The sequence below is a fragment of the Phascolarctos cinereus genome, unplaced genomic scaffold, assembly GCF_003287225.1.
Source record: "Phascolarctos cinereus isolate Bilbo 61053 unplaced genomic scaffold, phaCin_HiC Scaffold_8;HRSCAF=390, whole genome shotgun sequence".
NCBI classification, from domain to species: domain Eukaryota; kingdom Metazoa; phylum Chordata; class Mammalia; order Diprotodontia; family Phascolarctidae; genus Phascolarctos; species Phascolarctos cinereus.
The window spans coordinates 63823037-63843594 of record NW_027556291.1 but is presented as its reverse complement, the minus strand read 5'-3'; the positions used below and the strand labels follow the sequence as shown (position 1 = coordinate 63843594).

The 20558-nt window shown below is 42.5% G+C and overlaps 1 protein-coding gene across 1 annotated transcript in view; it reads right to left on the bottom strand.

Annotated features, from left to right (window-relative positions):
* OPHN1 (oligophrenin 1) overlaps positions 1 to 20558 on the bottom strand; it is a 279239-nt gene that overhangs the window by 141399 nt on the left and 117282 nt on the right. The window contains exons 2-4 of the mRNA XM_020967237.2: positions 20207 to 20302; positions 15469 to 15530; positions 3193 to 3264 (exon numbers count right to left, since the gene is read on the bottom strand). Of these exons, the coding sequence (XP_020822896.1) occupies positions 3193 to 3264; positions 15469 to 15530; positions 20207 to 20302 (230 nt within the window). The remainder of the gene's footprint in view (positions 1 to 3192; positions 3265 to 15468; positions 15531 to 20206; positions 20303 to 20558) is intronic.

Here is a 20558-nt window from a genome sequence, read left to right as displayed (position 1 = left end):
AGGCTCAGATGTCTTGGCCCAAACAGCTGGACGTAGGCCAGCCACTAGCCACATAAAGGAGAGATTCAGCTGCCCTTCCTATTGGCAAGGGCATCCTTGCCAGAGGCCTGCAAACATCATACTGTGGGCACCTCTGACAAGACATGAAAAATATGATTCGAAGGGTACAAATGATCTCCCTGTCATGCATCTCGAGGAGATGACTGCGCCTTTATCTGACTATGGCTAATGGGCTTCTGTGCTAGGGGATGAAAGGACCCCATTATGGACAAAGTTGGCTCAGGTCCCGTTTGTGCTGCTGTGGTCTGGTGGACCTCTCAGAGTGCTGCATCTGGAGGAAGAGGTGGGTCCTGCAAATCCAGCTTGATTCACAGTGGGAGGACTCACCCAAACTGTGCTCAGGGACTTGGGGAGGTGGGAGGGACAGCAGAAATTATCCAAACATGAGTCTAGAGTAGGTGGCCAGAAGACTCAAAGCCAAGCTGGGCAAGAAATGAGGCCAAAGGAAGGCTGGAGAGGTTACGAAGGGACGCTGCTGATTCATCAGTCTTGGTAATCAGAGAATAACATTCAATTCAACATGTAAAATTGGAGGCACTGAAATGCAGAGTACTTACTGGACAGACACAGAACATCTATGGTCATGTCCAATCTCTGCCTCTGATCCACTGGGCAACCCTGAGATTGCTACTTGTACTCAGTTTTCTTCTTTCAAATCATGGAGTTACAACTAAATGATCTGTTAGGGGCCCTCCCAGCTCTAAAGTTCTGGATCCTAAGACCCCTCCCAGCTCTGACATTTCCTACTCTAGAAGGCCCCTCCCAACTCTGACAGCCCCTGTTCTAAGGCCCCTCCCAGCTCTGACATTCCCTGTTCTAAGGCCCCTCCCAGCTCTGACACAATCTATGCTCGAAGGGCACTCTTATCCCTGACATTCGGTGTTCCAAGTTCCCTCCTAGCTCTGACAGTATGTTCCAAAGCCACTGCCATTTCTGACATTCTGCCTTATAAACTCCCTCCCAGAGCTAACATCTTATGATTCTATGATTCTAGCCAAACGAGGCTGTGGATTATCAACAGAAATTAGTTTTAAAATTTCACCTAGGATATGAAAGGGATTGTGAATTTGTGACCAAAAATATTTTTTAAAAAGAATTTCACAGAACAACGAAAATGAGAAATTCTGAATGTCAACTAGGAAACTTGCAAATAGGAAGAGAACTATCAGTGTTCTAGATCTACTCTGTTAACTTAAGATGCCGGAAAGAGAAGACTTTGATTTAAGTCCTAGTTCTAACACTTCTTCATTGTGTGACCTCAGGAAAGTCATTTAACCTCTCTGAAACTCAAATGACGAAAATGATCTTTCTCTTACCTACCTCACAGTGGTGTTGTGAGGGTCAGATTGGGGAACTGACATAAAGCACTTGGTAATCATGAAGCGTGTGAGAAATGCTGCCTCTCACTAGTCAGCAGAGGTTGATCAATGTATTCCCTCGAGTAGGAAAAGAAAATCTACTGGGTTTTAGGCAAACTTAGAAGACATCCTGAAGAAAGTGGCAACCGTCAGTGCTTAAGTCTGTGTTTGCCAAGTCAAACCTTTGCCAGGCAAGTGCCTGGCTGCTTGATTTACAAGTGACTAGGGTACCATTTTGGTTTGCAAAAGTATCTCCTGAGAATTTGGTTAGCGGTAGTTTGTTTACACAGGCCAGATTACCTCTGAACAAATGACAATGGGTTTCCTGACCCTAAACACCAAACTCCAGATCAGAGGTGATGTCTGTACCATCTCTGACCACAAACTACCACATCATCCGCATGGATGGCATGCTCAGTCAGCAGGATCACTTGCTCCTGGGAATCCATCTCTCCCTTCTTCCCCCACATCAAATCAGTCATCAAATCCTAAGATTTGACCTCCTTCCTTTCTATTTTCACTGCTGAAACCCTAGCCTGGGTAATGATGATCATCTCCCTGCAGCCATTCTCTTTTCCCTTCAATCTATCCTACCTACCACCATTGGATTCAACGTTCTAAAACATGGCACTGTCCTCCTTATAAACACTGAGCAGATACCCATTACCCAGAGGATAAAACCCAAAGTCATCGGCCTGGCATTTAAAACTCCACACAATCTGGACCCAACCGTCCTCTCCAACTTGAAACCCTCAATATACCCCAATACAAAGCCTTCTTTCTTGGGTCAAAATGAGTCTCTTCTCTATTACCTTCTCTGTTGTTCCTCAATACAAGAACCAAGCACAGGACACAATGACAAAGAGTCCAGAACAAATGGATCAATTCACAGCACACCAGCAGCCTATTAGTGTGCCTGCCTTCCACAGCACCTCCAATATTATTTGCATTTTTTCTAATTTCATGGGTATAAGGCAACACTTCAGCCATTTTAATTTACATTTCTTCCTTTATTTGCAGGCTTTTTTCGTGTGGCTGTTGATAGTTTTTATTTCTTCTTTTGGAAACTGTTCTCCTTTGACCACTTATCTATCGAGTCTACTCATTCAGTGGTGATCACAACGAAACGGGCTAAGTACAGGCCTCATTTCCAGCCCTTCTCAAGCCATTGTTGTGTGATTAGTGCCAGGCAAGGAGGGAGGATCCATTACTCCAATCACATGGCTCCTTTTCATTAGCTATGGTAGAAGGAGGCCTCAATTTGAAGTCCCAAGACCTGGGTTGCTGTCCTTGTTCTGTGGCACTTCACTGCCTCCCCCCCCCAACCCTCATTTCCTCACAGGTTTGGTGTGCAAAAAGCATTCTGGGAAGTCTATTAAGTACTGTTTTCAGCTTCTTTGATCCAAAGGGTTTGTTGGAAGAAGTATATCCCAGATAAAACAGAAAGCAGATCATAGAATCCAAGGATTTAGGAATAAGGAGGATCTTGGAGAGTCTCTTGTTCAACTACTTCATTTTCCAGAGAAGGAAACTGAGGCACACAGAGGAAAAAGTGACTTGGCTACAGTTACATGGTGAGCTATTGAGAGGGCTAGGTCTACAACCCAGGTCTACTGAATTATACCCTACTAAATCATATTCTGTTCAGAGAACACCTCTTGAATATCATAAACACCCCTCACCCTTGGACTAGCGTAGCATCTAGTCTAACAAGTCACTCAGTCGCGATAAGAGGATCTCGCCCACGGTGGAGAGAAGGAAGAATGAAACATACCTTGGTGAGGCCGATTTGCTCCTTACGGAAATTTTCCAGCGGTTTGATCAACAAATCACTAGCATTTTGTACCTACAGGAAAAGGAAGCATACTTTAGTTTAGTGATCAAATTAGAGCTTAGAGGACTTTCTACAACCTGTGCTTAGAGTCATTGAGCCCCAAGGAGTCACCAAGTCCTAACTAACTGGAGTTTTAGAGTCTCATAGAATGTCAGAGCCAGCAGGGACCTTATTAGAGATGAAAACAACCTTACTACAGAGGTGACAAACTCAAACAGAAATGAGAGCCACCAATCTGTACAAAACAAACCCTAGGGGCCACAGATTGACTTAATTTTAAAATGTAAAGCTATCTATATTTTACTGTGTTTTTATTAATTTTGTTAAATATTTCCCAATTCCATTTACTCAGGAGTGTCAAGGATGTATGGTTGACACTTCTGCCTTACTCCATAGGATATCTAAATTAGTCAGGGCATGAAGAGTCTTTTGATTCCTTCATTGGAAAGATGGAGAGGGAAAAAAATCAACTACCTCGAGATAATAAGGACTTGTCCAAGGTCAACAGAGTATTTGAATGGCAGGCCTAGGGTTGGAATTTGACTCTCCTGACGTCCAGGCCAATGTTCTTTCCACTCTGTCCTGATTTCTAAGTAACTTCATAAATCAGACTCTGCAAACCAAATGCTTTAAAGAGCGAAACAAGAGCAGGGTAATTTATTGGGTCCTCGTGATTTTATTAGTAGTCTGCTCTGAGGCTTCAAAACCATAAATACACTGGGTCATATCCAACAGCAGAAATGGTGAGGCCCGAAAGGGGAGAGAGGAGGCACAGGGCGAACACAGAGATAGGGTCTGAGGAACACATGGGAATACAGCTTGGGGATCACTGACCCCATAATTAAGCAAATCATTTTCCAGGCTATACAGGATTGAACAGGCACATGGTCTAGGCTCCCAGAGTTGATCATTTCCACCCTGAGTGATATACCACAAAAACAGAACCACATTTGTTTCAACATTTCCCCTGAGATTGGGTTCTGCCATTACAACATCTCCCAGGCCTGCTCCTCAGCTTAGAACATAGTCTGTCCTTCTAGGAAGCAAGAGCTTGGAGCAATGAAAACACCAAGCTCTGTAGGGCCATCATGAATAAGTATTACAGGTCTTTCTTCCATATCTTGACTTTCCCCACAGCGTTCTCGATGTATTGCGGGTTGGCATAAGAAACTAAATTGGAATTTGGGGGGGAGTTTTGCAAAAGCCACAGACGACACGAGAAGGCCAGCAGACATCACAAAAAAGTTTAGAAACTCAGAAATGCATAAAACATATGTATAGTGTTGTATAACATCAATATATTTTGCCTTTTAATACCATGATAATTCAGACTTCTTCTCTGGTACCAAGGGAGGGCCAAAAAGTTTGATGCAGATTTTTCAGATAATGAGGGTGTTGTGCCTCTAACCCCCATGATGCAGAAGGGATAACTGCATAATAAGCAAGACTAGCAAAGGCTATCGCCCTCCATCCCCATAGCACGGAAGGAACAAGGCAAATACTTAAGCAGCCCCTTTTCCGTCCCACTGTGCCCAGCTTCCTCAGCAGTGGGCAACCAACACAGACCTGTAAGAATTGGAAGGGAAAGAATTGGGGAGGGGAGGGGGGGCGGTGACAGTGCCAGAAGCTCTTTCTTAAAAAAATCTGGCTTATAACGAGCCCTTCTCTCACATGAAGCATAAGGAAAGATTCCCTGTCCCCAGGGAGCTTATACTCTACCAAAGGGAAATACTCAATCAATACGCCTTTAATAAACACCAGCAGTGTACAAAGCAAAGGGGGATACAAAAATGAAAGGAAATAGGCCCCGGCCTCAAAGAGCTTACACTCTACTACAGATGTTCTTAACCTTTTTCTTGGGTTCTGGACCCTTCTGGCAACAGTCTGGCAAAGCTCATGGAGTCCTTCTCAGAATCAAGTTTTTAAATGCATAAAATAAAATATATTTCAAAGGATTTCAAAGGAAGCCAATTATATTCAAATACAGTTATGAAAATATTTTTTAAAAAACCCAAGGTTAAGAACCAGAGTGTGAAAATATATTACTCAATCAGTCAACAGGCATTTGGTAAGCACCTACTATGTGCCGGCCATTTTGTTGGGTAATGGGGATACAAAAAACAAAATTTTTTTACTGCCCTTAAGGAGCTGCATTTTATAAGGGGAGAAAATGAGTAGGTAAAGCAATTATCTGTCTAGTAGAGTTTCTGAGGTATAATTACTCTCTAAGACAACAAGCATTTACTACATACCTACTATGTATCAGGCATTTTACAGTTGAGGAAACTGAGGCAATCAGAGATTAAGTGACTTGTCCAAGGTCACATAGCTAGTAAATGTCTGAGGCTGGATTTGAACTCAGATCTGACTCCAGGACCTTTGCTGTGCATCTAACTGTGTTACCTAGCTGCCTCACCAGAGGTCTTGAAACAAAGGCTGGATAAGTATGGAACCAGAGGAAATCCAGGAGAAATTGAAAGCCAACACGAGGCTTGTGTTACCCACTGTACTCATCTCCAGACTCAGAAACTGTCCTTGAGGTATGGCAGCATGGTTAGGCCTAATGGCTGTCCCCAGAAGAACAAGACACAGTCTCTGCCCTTGTGTAGTTTACAGCAGACTACAGAAGGCAAGAGATAGTCAAATAAGTAGGAACCAAACCAAATGTGAGCAGTGTATGTGTATAGAAGGAGCAATCAGTGCTGGGGTGGGGGGAGATGAGGGAGGCCTTCCTGGAAGAGGTGGGTCCTTCAGGACAATCCTCTGAATCTGTATCCTTTCACTACTCCCAGTCTGGACAAGGACCAAAGGACATTCTAGAACATCACTGTTTCTCTGCCTCTGGAACTCAGAAAAGAGAGAAAAGAGAACAAGAACTCTTTTGGAGGGCCATATTCCTCTCCTTCAGCATTATCCTCCAAGCCCTTCGTAGTACCTGCTCTAAAAGGTAGAACCATGAAGCCTGAGGTTCGGGGTTTGAGTCCTGACTTGGTTGGCTAGTACCTACGTGATCCTGAGCAGTCATTTCACATCTCTGGGCCTCAGCTTCCTCAGCTGTCAAGTGAGTGGGATAGACTAGATCACAGGTGTCAAACTTTCAGCCCAGGGGCGGCTAGGTGGCGCAGTGGATAGAGCACCAGTCCTGAAGTCAGGAGGACCTGAGTTCAAATCCGACCTCAGACCTAACACTTAACACTAGCTGTGTGACCACCCTGGGCAAGTCACTTAACCTCAGTTGCTTTAAAAAAAAAAAACTTTCAGCCTAGCCCTGCCTAAACCAGAACAAAATGTCACTGGGAAGTGTCTAACAAAATAAATTAAAAACACAGCACAAACTGTTGTTTTTGTTCAGTTGTGTTCAACTCCTCGTGACCCCAAGGACAACTTCTTGGCAAAGATATACTGGAGCGGTTTATCATTTCTTTTTTGAGTTGCGTCTCCATTTTACAGATGAAGAACTGAGGCAAATAGGGGTTATGTGACTTGCCTAGGGTCACGTAGTTAGTAAGTGTCTAAGGCCACATTTGAACTCAGGTCTTCCCAATTCTGGGTGCAGCGCTCTATCCACCAAGTCATCTAGCTGCCCCACAACACAACACAGACAATGTTAACGTGGGGTTTTCTTCCATTTCTATATCTAACAATCCCTCCCTTCTATCCCCACTACTTAAAAAGCCCTACCAGCCAATTGATCACCCCATCATTCTCTCTCTCATCCAGACTGCCAGCTCCTTAAAGGCAAGGCCTGTTTGCATTTCTCTCCTGCATCCCTATCAAAAGGCAGCTGAAATAACGCACAGTGTAGAAAGCTGACGTTGGGTGAAGCCAACCTAGAAAACCACTTCTGTCCCAGGTATGTGTCACTGCCTCCAGGAAACTCTCTAAGACAGTAAGTGGTCGAGTGGGTGCCAATCTGCATTGTTGAAGTGAGTTTTCACACTGGAATTTCCCTGCACCAATGAAATCCTTCAGCATGGACAGACTGAATAAATACTTGTTGGTTGATTGTCTAATTACTTCTTCCAGATCATGGTTTCCATAATTCTCCCATAATAGCCTGGGGAATTCTTCTCCTTAGCACGTCAGTCTGATAGACCAGGTTTCTTACCAAATGCAATTCAATTAAAGAAGAAACTCAGAAAATGCGTTGCTAGGGACAGAGAAAGCCACTCAACAAGGTGGCTTCCTTCTTTTGAGCATGGAGACACTGTAAGAGTTGGGGGGAGTGGGGGGGGCACCCCGAAGGAACATGGGTCCCATCCCAAGGAGCTATCACATCACAACCAATCATAAAAGAAAGACCTGAGAAACACTTGAAATTTGTCAAGAGGCCCCAGTTTTAAGTGTGTTTAGTCATTTTTCAGTCATGCCTGACTCTTTGTGACCCCATTTGGGTTTTCTTGGCCCAGATACTGGAGTGGTTTACTATTTCCTTCTCCAGCTCATTTGACAGATGAAGAAACTAAGGCAGAGCGAAGTGACTTATCTAGGATCACAGAGCCATCAAGTGTTTGGGGCTAGATTTGAACTCAGGAAGCTAAGTCTTCCTGACACCAGGACAAGCACTCTATCTACTGTGCCACCTAGATGCCCAGTTTTAAATGTAAGGGCTAATTAATGGTAGCATGAAGTTAGAATACATCCTGTAAGGTCAGCTCGGGTGCTTGTACCCATCCAGAACACACCAAAGAAAGTCTCCCAGAAGAGAAGGGTTGTGACAGAATTGCTCTGTGAGATGTAAGAAACACGAGCAATGTCTGCCATCACTCCCGGGCAAAGGTTTTCAGCCACAGGAAGCCATGAAGACTGTCCACTAAGGTGCAAAGGAGGTGAGAGCTGTATCAGTGGAGGTAGTGATGAAATCTCAGACCTTTAAAGAGTATTTAAAGTACTGTTGCGGGGCAGCTAGGTGGTGCAGTGGATAGAGCACTGGCCCTGGATTCAGGAGGATCTGAGTTCAAATCCAGCCTCAGACACATAACACTTACTAGCTGCGTGATCCTGGGTGAGTCACTTAACCCCATTGCCTAACCTAAATAAATAAATAAAGTACTGTTGCTGTTGTTATCAATGAAGACATCTAAGAAAGGGCAGACGCCCATTCCAGGCTCCCACAGCCTCGGAGTCATCACTGGAGTATCCTTTTTCCTCATCTCTCCTACTGTCAATTCAAGTTGATTTTTCCTCTGTGATATCCCTAGCATCTATCTCCTTCTCTCTATGTCCAATGCTGCCACCCTAGCGTAGGCCTTGATGCCACCTCTCTGAACTACTACAATTGCCTAATAAATCCTCCAGTGTCTACTCTCTCTCCCCTCCAATCCCTCCTTCACACAGATATGTCAGCTCTCTACTCAAAAACCTCCCGGGACTCCGAACTGTCCTAAAGTTCATGGATGCCAAGTTAAGAACCCCTGCTCTACACTATATATCTGCTACAACCTCAGTTCCAGCACATGATGCAAGGTTTTGTTGATAGTGATATAGGCGGAGTATTTTGAAGCATTTCCTATGTGCCAGTCATTGTACTAAGATTTATACACAGAAGGAACATGATAAGCATCAGCTAAATGGTACTAAACCTCACCACTGGGAAGTTCTTCCAAAGTTTCTCCTACTGCAATTTCAGGTCTCTCCTGGCACTGGCTGGACCATTTCTGAATGCCTGCACCTCATCCATATGCCCTGCTTTTTCTGCTACTCCGAGGCCTTGGCTAGAAAGGACAAAGACTGTTTGATACCTCCAGCTCATCTGGGATGGGGCCCAGAAGGCCCTTTACTAACTGGGCCAGGAAATGGGTAAAGTGTAATCAGGCAGGGAGTTCCTGGCAGGACGTGAAAGACCTCTGCTGAGACTCCCCTCCACTCACATCGTTCCTGGACACAAGTGGAAAGTGGGGAGCCAACATTCAGCATGTGAGTGAGGCATCCTGGAGACAAAAGGGGACAGCATAATTAAAGACAGAAGAAAGTGACTCACACGGGTGGCCAGGCGCCAGGGAGAGGGGTGGGAAAAGCAGCTTCTCAAAAGACGGATACTCCTTCAATATTGTAGATCTTTTTCTTAAGCAAAGAAAAGAGATAATGAAATAGTGAGGGTGGCCAAGTATAGCCGGGCTTTATAGTGCTGTCTGAATGGACTGGATGGGAGTGGGGGAGACAGCTCTGAGGATGGTGTTGGCATCATCCCACAAACTCTTCAGAAAGCAAAGAACATCACAGGGCTGCTGATTGGCTGGTGGGCTGTCTCCCAGGCTCTTGCCTCATCTCTCCTGCCCCTTGAGATCTGTGGGAGAAAAGCTATCTTCCCACAGGGAATTTCCCAAAGGCAAGCTAGCCAGGCAACCACCTCTGCAACTCTACCTAGGGTAGAGGCAAAATCCCAGTGGTGTCCAAAGGAGTCATGAATCTAGACCATGCCATGTGACTTGCTCTCTGCCAGAGACACTAGAACATTGGGTAAACTGACACAACAACATTTAATAGGGAGAAATATCAAGTTCTAAATTCGGGTTTCAAAATTCAGTTGCATAGGTACTAGACATATGAGATATGGCTAGGGAAGGGTTTGCCTGGAAAAGCAAAAGATCTATGGATGATAGTGGACAACAACCTCAAAATAAGCGAATGTGACATGGCAGCCCCAAAAGCCAACTGGTTCTTAGGCCGTAATAAGAAACCCAAACGGAGATAAATGGCCCCTCTTGCAACTCCTCCCCATTCTTCCAGAAGGTGTACCTTCTGGGGCCGGACAGAGCATACGCCTGATCCCTCTTCCATGTGACAGCACTTCAGGAATTATTTATAACAAGTGTGGAGTTTGGCCCTGGAAAACAGAAGAGAAAATGCTGCTCCTTCCCCTTCTTCACAGAGGTGGAGGTCTATGGGTGGAGAATACTGTGAAAATCAGGCATGGCCAACTGTTGGCTTGTTTTCCTGAACTGCTTCCTTCCACCTCTTTTTAATCTTTGCCCCAAGGGATGGTTCTCTGGGGAGATATGGAGAAATGAATGTGATGTACCAAAAGGCATAAATAAAAATAAAACATTTAAAAGGGGGGTGAGCAGCCAGAGGAAGGTTACCAGGATGGTGAAGTCTTAAGTTCCCACTATGGGAGGATCAGCTGAAGACTCATGGAGGACAGAAGAGCTGCCTTCAAATATACCTGAAGGGTTATACTATGGAAGAGGGATGGGACATGTTCTGTCTAGCCCCAGAAGGTGCACCTAGGAACAGTGGAAAGGAAGCTCAAAAGGAGTCAATTTAAACAAGATCTAAGAACCAGCTTCCTAGCAATGTGAGCTCTCCCCAAGTGGACTGAGCTCCATCAGCAGAGAGTGGGTTCTCCCTCACTGGTAGTCTTCAAGCAGAGGTTAGCCCAGGGGTGGGGGAACATGCAGCCTCAAGGCCACATGTGGCCCTTTGGGTCCTTGGGTGTGGTCCTTTGACTGAGTCCAAGTTTTACAGAACAAATCCTTTTATTATGGGGATTTGCTCTGTGAAGTTTGGATTCGGTCAAAGGGTTGCTCTTGAGGACCTAGAGGGGCACATGTGGCCTCAAGGCCCCAGGTCCCCCTAGGTTAGACAGTCAATCATTGGCTAAGTCATAGAGGGGATTTGGGGGGACAGCAGCAGCTCTAGGTCAGACAAGATGGCCACTGAGGTCCCTTCCAACACCAAGATTCTGCAACATTCCTTTGGACACAATGAATAGAGTACAGCCCAGTAGGGAGAACCCTAGATTTTGATACAGAGAACGTTGCTTTCTCTCTTGGCTCTACCACTCACTACCTGTGTGACTCTAGACAAGTCACATAACCTCTGTGGGCCTCCTCTGTAAAATGAGGGGTTCTACCAGTTGACTCTGAGGTCTCTCCTAGCTCTATGGATAGGGATAGGGAGCAGACCTGGAATTTCATTGATATAGAGAACTCTAAGGTGAGGATGTGCCCTCTACCAAAGCTAGATAGGACTTTTTCTGCAATGAAGACTTAGCAATGACAATTTAAAATGAAATGCCCAAGTAAGATCAAATTTGAGGCAATGAGAGTCAAATCTTGATGTGGGTCATTCAGCATAGGCTCCCAACACAAATTAGCTATGTTGTGACATAGTCAGGATGACTGGAGATGACCCCAGATGCAGTGGGAGACCTTGGCCTTTTTAAGTTGAGGTCTCAGTTTGTCTGAGTCAACACCCACTCAGTGATTAAAGGCTAGGTAAGAAATGAGACAAAAGAAAGAATCAATCTAGGAGGGGAAGACCCCTCAGGGTTTCTGGGCAGAACAGAAATAGTTGTTACTTGCCTAAACAATATTAGTATAGAAAAAAATAGGATAATATCTGTTATATTTCTCATCATTCATTTTAGTAGGTATGATATAATTAGCTGGTTCCCCCCAAAACCTGCCAATGCTGAAATAACTGAAGAGATTATAGAGATTCATTTGAAATTCCAATAGTTAAATTTAAATTTGTATCAGATGTTTACTATCTCTGATTTTTAGAGGGAAATAATATCCCTCCATAATGGATAAATACATAATGAATTTGAAGCCTATCCAATGCAACAGCTGAAACTAATACAAATAAAAGAACACAGATGCAGCTTAAGGAATAAAAATACAGAAATGGAAAGGAAAGAGCTCAAATCTCAAAATTTTAATCTAGGATGCTTTGAATTGAGGTTCACAAGTTTTGCTGTTGAGGGGGAGCAAAGACCACTAAAGATGAAACCTAATACAATGAAACGGCATCTTAGAAATGTATTGTGTGCAACAAAAGTCCCTGCTGCCTATGGAATTGCCCACTGGAAATATTACAATGGGAGCCAGGTTGATGCTACTGGCAGGTATTGATCAGGGTCAAATGATGATTAGCAAATCATGCACAGAGCAGCTCTGAATGGTAATAAAAGAGATATCATGATTCCTCTATTAGATTATTATATTAATAATAATACATCTAGTATATTAATAATGGTAGTAAGGGGCAGCTAGGTGGCATAGATTGTGGTGCCAGAGCACTGAGCCTACAGTTCAAGACCTGAGTTCAAATCCAGCCTCAGACAATTATCAGCTGTATGACCCTGGACAAGTCACTTCACCTCTGTCTACCTCAGTTTCCTCAACTGTAAAATGGGGATAATAACACCTACCTCTCAAGAGTGCTGTGACGATCAGATGAGATCATATTTGTAAAGTGCTTAGCACAATGCCTGGCACATAGTAGGTGCTCACTCCTTAATGCAGTTGAAAGGAGTAATGCCCACATACATGGCCAAAGACCTTCATGACCAGTTGAGAATCTACAATCTTCCTACCTTACACTGCAAGTGGATGAAGTGAGAGAAGTAAAGATGCTCCTTTGATTCTATATGTGCAACATAGTGTTGAAACTGACACTAGGGAAGACTTGTCATTGTACCAACCTAAAGGTGGTGATACCACGTTGACAGAAATTTTCAATATAAATTCAGGCTTTTTCAATGAATATAATATAATGTGAGAGAACTGTGTTAGACTCTTCACTGATGGAACTGCATCGAGGTCGGGCCAAAGTACTACTTAAAAATGGCCCCCCCTTAAGCAATTTGGACACACTACACACTTCAAACCAATCACTTGCATTGAAAAGTATCACGAAAGAGTGCCACACTAGTTTCCAAATTTTTATAAGAGTTTTAAGCAACTTTGTAGAAAAGGGTCCATTAAAAGGAAAGTTCTTTGAAAAACTTATATGGAGGTACAGTAACAGGGCACTGGTATATAACATGCTGTTTTTCTTGGGCCAAAGCACTTGGAAGAGTGTTGGGGCTGAAAGAAGAAATAACCATTTTTCTTGGTGGTAGTAACAAAGATGAAGCGAATGCATCTTATAGACAAAATTTCCTCCTAAAACTTGTATATTTTATGGGTACTTTGGAAAGATTGAGTACTCAGACAAATCACTTGGAAGGCCTCAAATCCATACTCTGATCCAGAAAGATAAAATGATGGCATTTATGAACAAATTAGAGCTATAGACAAAGTGGTGACTAAATGATATTTGATATTTTCCAAATTTAAAAAATATCTGCTCTGCAAATAACATAGAACAAAGACAAATTTATTCATCACTTGACCAGTCTGCAGAAACGTTTTCATTTTACTTTCAAGATCTAGATATTTCTAAGTACAAATGGCTAAGGGACTCATTTGCTATGGACAAATATAATAGAGTTGGTCTTATCCTTCTTAACTTCCCTCTTACTGTAGATGGCACCACCATCCTCCCAGTCCCCCAGGCTCCCGACCTGGGTGTCATCTTCAACTTCTTACCCACTCGCACCCCCTAGATCCAATTAGTTACCAACTCCTTTCCTTTCTATCTTCACAACATCTCTCATAAACACCTCCTCTCTCCTCTGACACTGTCAGCACTTCATCGACGCATGCCTGGTCCAATGGCTTGCTAGTTGGTGCCTCCTGTCTCAGATCTCTCCCCACTCCAACCCATCTTCCACTCAGATCAATCTTCCTAAAGTACAGGTCTGACCAGGTCACCCCTTCCCCTTATTCAAGAAACTCCAGTGTATTACCTTATAAATTTATAAACAATAACTTATAAATCTTATAAATTTCTTATTACCTCCAAGATAAAATATAAAAACCTCTCTTTGATGTTCTCCTACCTGACCAGTCTTCTTACACCTTACTCACACCTACGTACTCTTCAATCTAGTGACACTTGACGTGATTTCTCAAACACGACATCGCATCTCCTGATCCTGGGCATTTTCCCTGGCTATCTCCCATGCCTGGAACTTTCTCCTGCTCATCTCTGCCTCCTGACTTCCTTCAAGTCCCAGCTAACAGCCACCTTCTCTAAGAGCCTCTCCCAGTTTTCCTCAATGCCATGTCCTTCCCTCTGTAGATTAAATCCAATTTATCCTGTCTATATCTTGTTTGTACATAGGTGTTTGCATATCGCCTCCCCCGTCACGCTGTGCTCTCCTTGAAAGCAGGGAGTGTCTTTTGTCTGTCTTTGTGTCCCCAGTGCTTAACACAGTGTCTGGCACAGAACAGGTGCCTAATAAATGCTTGTTGACTTGATTTATTCCATCTTAACAAGAAGTAAATGAACTTATCTTGGAAGGCCACATAGAAACAAACATTGGAACTTGAAAGTTCTATTATCTTTTGGCTATAAGGGAGTAAACAGCTTTTTGTGTTATCAAACAAAGCAATACACATTTTACTATTGTTCACAATATCTTGTTAGTATGAGATGGATTTCCAGCTATAGGCTTTATAAAGAAAATAGAGATTTCAATAGTGGCTGAAATGGAATTACAAGTACCATTGTTGTCCACACACCACGTTTTGAGGAACTGACCTGAAAAAAACAAGTTCATTCATCATCCCCTAGATAATATTATGGCTAATACTTTTATAAGTTACAAATATGACCATTTGAAGGGGATTTTTACCAATAAATGAATATGTGTGTTATGTTATTTTATTATGTTTCATGTTTGTGATAAAATCAAAAATTATTATAAATGTTTAATTTTATTTAAATGAAAGATGAGCAAAGAAAATTCTTTGAGTAGATTATTTGATGAAGAGTGCAGAAAGGGGGTAATAAAACAGGATCATCACTACATAAAGTTTGGGAACCACTGGACTAGATCATTTCTAAGGCCCCTCTTAGGTCTAAATTCTGCACTAGAAAAGCCAGGCTACAAGCAGAGGTCCTTGGACTTCAAAGTCAGAGCTTTGGCTAAGTCACCACAATTTGTGTTTGTATTACTTGGTGATGGCATTACTAGGTTTATAATTTTTTGAAAATTCTTCAGTTAATTTTTCTTTAAAACCATCACTGTGTTCAACATTGTTACTCTAGCCTAATTTCATTTCTTCTGAAGTCCTTTTTAGCTGAAGCAAACAGAGACAGGATTTCCATACTAATTCGCCACTGCTTTGATGGCAAACTCCCATGATGGGCACTTGAGATCTTGCAAACAAGTCCATTATTCAAGTATCTTGATTGCTACAAAGGAAACCACAGTTCCAGACCTCCCCTGGCTCAGCAGAAATACTGAGAAACAGCAGCTCACATAGAAGAGGACCACCTGGGAAGTAACTCCCCCACCACCCCCAAATTTCCTCTTGGAGGCCACTAACATGCTTGCCTGCCAATGAGCCCTTCACAGGCTCAATGGTGCATACCTACCATCATCATCCTCTCATTTTCAACTTCATTGAGGAGCTCAGCAAATTCCTTAAAAGATTCCGCTGTAAGAAGAAACCAGAAAAAGAGGCCAATTAGTTTCTAATACTTGACAAGATCCCAGAATGAACTTCACTCAGACCAACCACAGACCAGGCCGACCACTGTGTTCAGCCAGACCACCTCTGAATCAGGGAAAAAAAAAAGATTATTGAGCCCTGTGCTAGAGAAACTGAGTGGAGCCAAAGACTAGCTGAAGTCCTTTTAAAGCTATTCTCTTAATCCTCAGGCCCAGGCTGTGAAGCATGCACTGTCAGCAGCGTTAATCTAATTATGGTAGGTAGTGACCAGACCAGTGATTTCACTGACATGGAAACTCATTGATAAGGAAACTCCTCTCCCAAGGCAGACCAGTGCCTGCTCTGCAACTTCCAGAGAACCTGGGAGGTGCAATAAAGGGCTAAGTGACTTACTTAGTTGACGTGACACAACTAGGGTGAGCTTGAACCCAGGTCCTCTTGGCTTTGAGGCTGGCTCCTTAGCCAATAAAAATAATAATTATTATTTAAGGTTTGCAAAGTGCTTGCTCTCTCTCTATATATATACACATACACACACACACACACATATATCTATATATACATACACACTTATATACATATGAAAGCTAATTTAATCCTCATAACCACCCTACGAGGGAGGCGCTATTATTATCACCAGTTTTATAGATGAGGAAAAAGTTAAGTGACTTTCTGGAGTTACACAGATAGTATGTGTCTGGGGTAGGATTCAGACTCAGATTTTTTTTAATATTGAAATACAGTCATCAAAATATACTCTATTTTATTTTGTTTGTTTATTTTATATTTTATTTTTTCCCAATTACATTTTTTTTATTCTTTTTATTTTTTGGCTAGGCAATGGGGTTAAGTGACTTGCCCAGGGTCACACAGCTAGTAAATGTTATGTGTCTGAGGCCGGATTTGAACTCAGGTCCTCCTGAATCCAGGGCCGGTGTTCTATCCACTGCACCACCTAGCTGCCCCCCAATTACATGTAAACAATTTTTAACATTTGTTTCTGAAAACTCTGAGTTTCAAATTCTCTCCTTCCCTCCTTCCCTTCCTCCCTCATTAAGAAGGCAAGCAATTTGACATGTGCAGTCATACAAAACATATTTTCATATTAGTCATGTTTTGAAAGAAAACACAAACACAAAAAAACCAAGAAAAATAAAGAAAGTTTTTTGAAAGTATGCTTTGATCTACATTCAGACTCCATCAGTTCTCTCTCTGGAGATGGATAGCATTTCTCATCACAAGTCCTTCAGAACTGTCTTGGATCATTGTATTGCTGAGAATAGTTAAGTCATTCACAGCTGATCATTGTACAATATTGGTGTTACTGTGTACAATGTTCTGGTTCTCCTCCTTTCACTTTGCATCAGCTCATACAAGTCTTCCCAAGTTTTTCTGAAATCACCCCCTTCGTCATTTTTGCAGCACAACAGTATTCCATCACATTCATATACTATATAACCTGTTCGGCCATTCCCCAATTGGTGGACATCCCTCTTTTCTTTTTCTCTAATGTTTTTTCCCTGAGTTTTTGCCACTTTCTGAATTTAAGATACAATTTCTTCCCAACTGCCCTGCTGACAGCAGGAAAGAGACATCCCTACATTATCAACAGTGCCAGAGGACAAGGTAAACCTCTCCATAAACCTCAGAGAGAAGACAACAGAAATGCTTCCATTGCCCTAATCCCCTAAGAAGGAATAGGGTCAACACAAGACAAGACAAGCGCAGTTATTTTGTACAAGTGAGTTCAAGCTACTGAACGGAGATCACTCGAACTGAGGCAACAAATTTGTCTAAAGGACAACCTCACTGTTGAGAAAGATGAGAAGAGTAACTCAGAAAGGAATAAATGGACAGAGCTAGAAATATTCATCAACTTCACACAGCCCTACAAATTCAAGGGCACTATTCCCCATCCTCTCATATAAAGGATAGGCATTCATTTCCTTGGTAGCTTGATCCCAGAATCTAGCCTTCTAACCAGAGAATTGAGATGTCTTGGGCAGCACCAGCTCTGGAAGTTGGCTCAGGGATAGAATCCCAAGTTCAAGAGTTCCCAAGTTCAAGCATCAGACCTTCTGGAGAAAGATTTCCTAATCTGGCATTTTCTTTGGAGTATCAAGTGGGCAGACAGCTCATGTAGCTCTACTTGAAGAGCAAAGGTAATGTGTTACACAGACAATGCAAGTCTGATGAAAAGGGGGTCTAGTTGTGCTGTGAGCTCCAAAATGTTGACCTTCCTAAGGGAGCTTAATCCACAGGGTCATACCAAAATTCTTGGGGAGACTGTATAAGAGTCTGTGGGGGAAATGGGACTCATTGGAGTCCCAGAGCAAGCTCAGTTCTCTTGGGAGGCTGGAGGAATGGGTAGAGGTAGAGAAAAAGATTGATTTTTCACCAGAGGGCAAGTGGTTCATTTGTCATCATTGAGACAAAGAGACAGAGGCCATGTATCTTGCCCCTTTCTCACTGATAAGAGTGACTCCATCTTAGAAACTGGCTTCCAATCCATGTAAAGCTGGCAATAAGATGATTTTCTTTGCCCTTGTTCTCACACCCACCCCACTCCTGCCCTTGCCACTAGGCTGGTAAACAGACAGTCCAGTTGTGGGCTAAACAATGATAAAGATCAGCAGTGAACCTGAAATGTAGATCGAAATGCACAGCAAATCCAAGTGGAAAGAAGCTGTTTTTATGAGAAAATAAGAAGTCCCCTTCCAGCTTCATTTTTATGGATTTTTTTTAGGCAGTTGGGGTTAAGTGACTTGCCCAGGGTCACACAGCTAGTAAGTGTCAAGTGTTTGGCCTGAGACCAGATTTGAACTCAGGTCCTCCTGACTTCAGGGCCAGTGCTCTATGCACTGTGCCACCTAGCTGCCCCTATCGATTTCTTTCTTAAAGAGTCCTCCCACATCCCCATGCTGCTACTGACCTGTCTTCAAGAATGCAATCAAAGTTTGAGCAAACAAGCTCATTACTCAGCCTAAGAGAACAAAAACAGAGGGAAAGGACCTATTTTGTACAAAGATATTTCTAGCAACTCTGTTTGCAGTGACAAAGAACTGAAAACTAAAAGGGTGCCCGTGAATTGGGGAATGGCTGAACAAATCATGGTAGATGAATGCAATGGAATAGTATTGTGCTATAAGAAATGATTCGAGATGTGAAAAACAGCTTTAATATGAGCCTATGTCAATTTACATGCCATCTTGACGTGGGGGGTGAGAAGAGATGGGGAGAAAATTTGGAACTGAAAATCTTATGGAAAGAAGGTTGAAAACTAAAAATAAATAAATAATTCATTTTAAAGATTTTCTAAATTAAAGAAATGATTCAAAGGATGGATTCAGAGAAACTGGGAAAGATTTGTATGAACTGAAACAGAATGACATGAGTCAAACCATCAGAACAAGTTTTACAATCACAATAACTTTGCAAAGACAAGCTACTCTGAAAGACTAAAGAACTCTGTACAATACAATAAACGGGCAGGATCCCAAAGTCCTCATAATGAAATAGGTTACCCACATCCTGAAAAGGAAGAAGACATCATTCTCAGGCATGACTCAGGTGGGAATCTGCTTTGCTTCACTGTGTATATTGGTTACAAGGATTTTGTTTTTCTTTCTTTTTTATCAGTTGGGTGGGGGAAGTGAGAAGGGAAAGTAATGACAGGGTTGCCCCTCCCTTCCAAAAAGCAGAAAAAGAAAATTAATATTTTTTGGACATGATCAATGAGGGAATTGGTTTTGTGCATATATATATATATATATATATACACACACACACATATATATACATATACACATATATACACACACACACATATATATGTATATATATATATATATGTGTATACATACACACACACACACACTTATATGTGCACATGTACATATTTATTTGTAATAGAGGTTTTTTCTTTTTTTCTCAATAGGCAGAGGGAAAAGGGAGGGAGAGAAGGTAAATTTTCCCTGATTAAAAAAATTAAAATTTAATTTAAAAAAAGAAAAAGAATCATCAAAGCAATTCTTTAAAATACATAGAAGCAGAAGGAAACTGACCAGCAGGACAGCTTTGAATTTATCATATACACAACATGCAAAGTAAGCCATCCATAAGAGAGATTCAGAGTTTCACATACAATCCTCCTTTTCTACTTGAAAACAGAAATGCTCAATTCATTTGGTATTTGTTAAGTACAGAATAAGCAATTGAAATTTCTTTTTTAAAAAGTACAAACTATGGTCTTTACTACAATATCACCAACTTCTACTTCTTCTGGGATCTCCATTATGGATCATCCTTGGTCTTGCAGGGAGCCATGACTCTTTTTTTTTGGTGAGGCAATTGAGGTTAAGTGACTTGCCCAGGGTCACACAGCTAGTAAGTGTCAAGTGTCTGGTCTGAGGCCAGATTTGAACTCAGGTCCTCCTGACTCCAGGGCTGGTGCTTTATCCACTGCGCCACCTAGCTGCTCCATGACTGACTTTTCACCTGAGGGTGAGGGATTGGCCTCCAGTGGATCCCAAGTCCCAGATTTGGGCTGGAAGAGCCTCAGGTACCTTGGCAGCTCATCTAGAATTGACCTCCCTCTTGAGGAGGAACAGTGACCCTGGTGCACAGGGCACCATATACCTCAAGGAGAGGAAAACACTTACCAATGTTAATCTCATCATCTGTCAGCGTGTCCCCAGTGAAGTCAAACTGGAAGGATTGCAAGGTCTGAGAAAATTTCTGCACAGCTGAAGAATAACCTGGAAAAAAGAAAGCAAGAAACAAGGCTAAGCATCATGGAACCAGTGACAACTGGCTAGGACTCGTTTTGTAGGGGGAGGGGGGAGAAACGGGTAGGGCTAGACCAGTGCTTTGATTGGCACAGGGAACTCCCAGATGAGGAAAATCCCTTTGACAAAGCAGGTGAGCACCTTCTCTGTGCTTAACGAGCAGCCTAGAACACTGAGAGATGCTCCGGGTGACACAGAGCCAGAAAGAGGATTTGAACTCAGATAT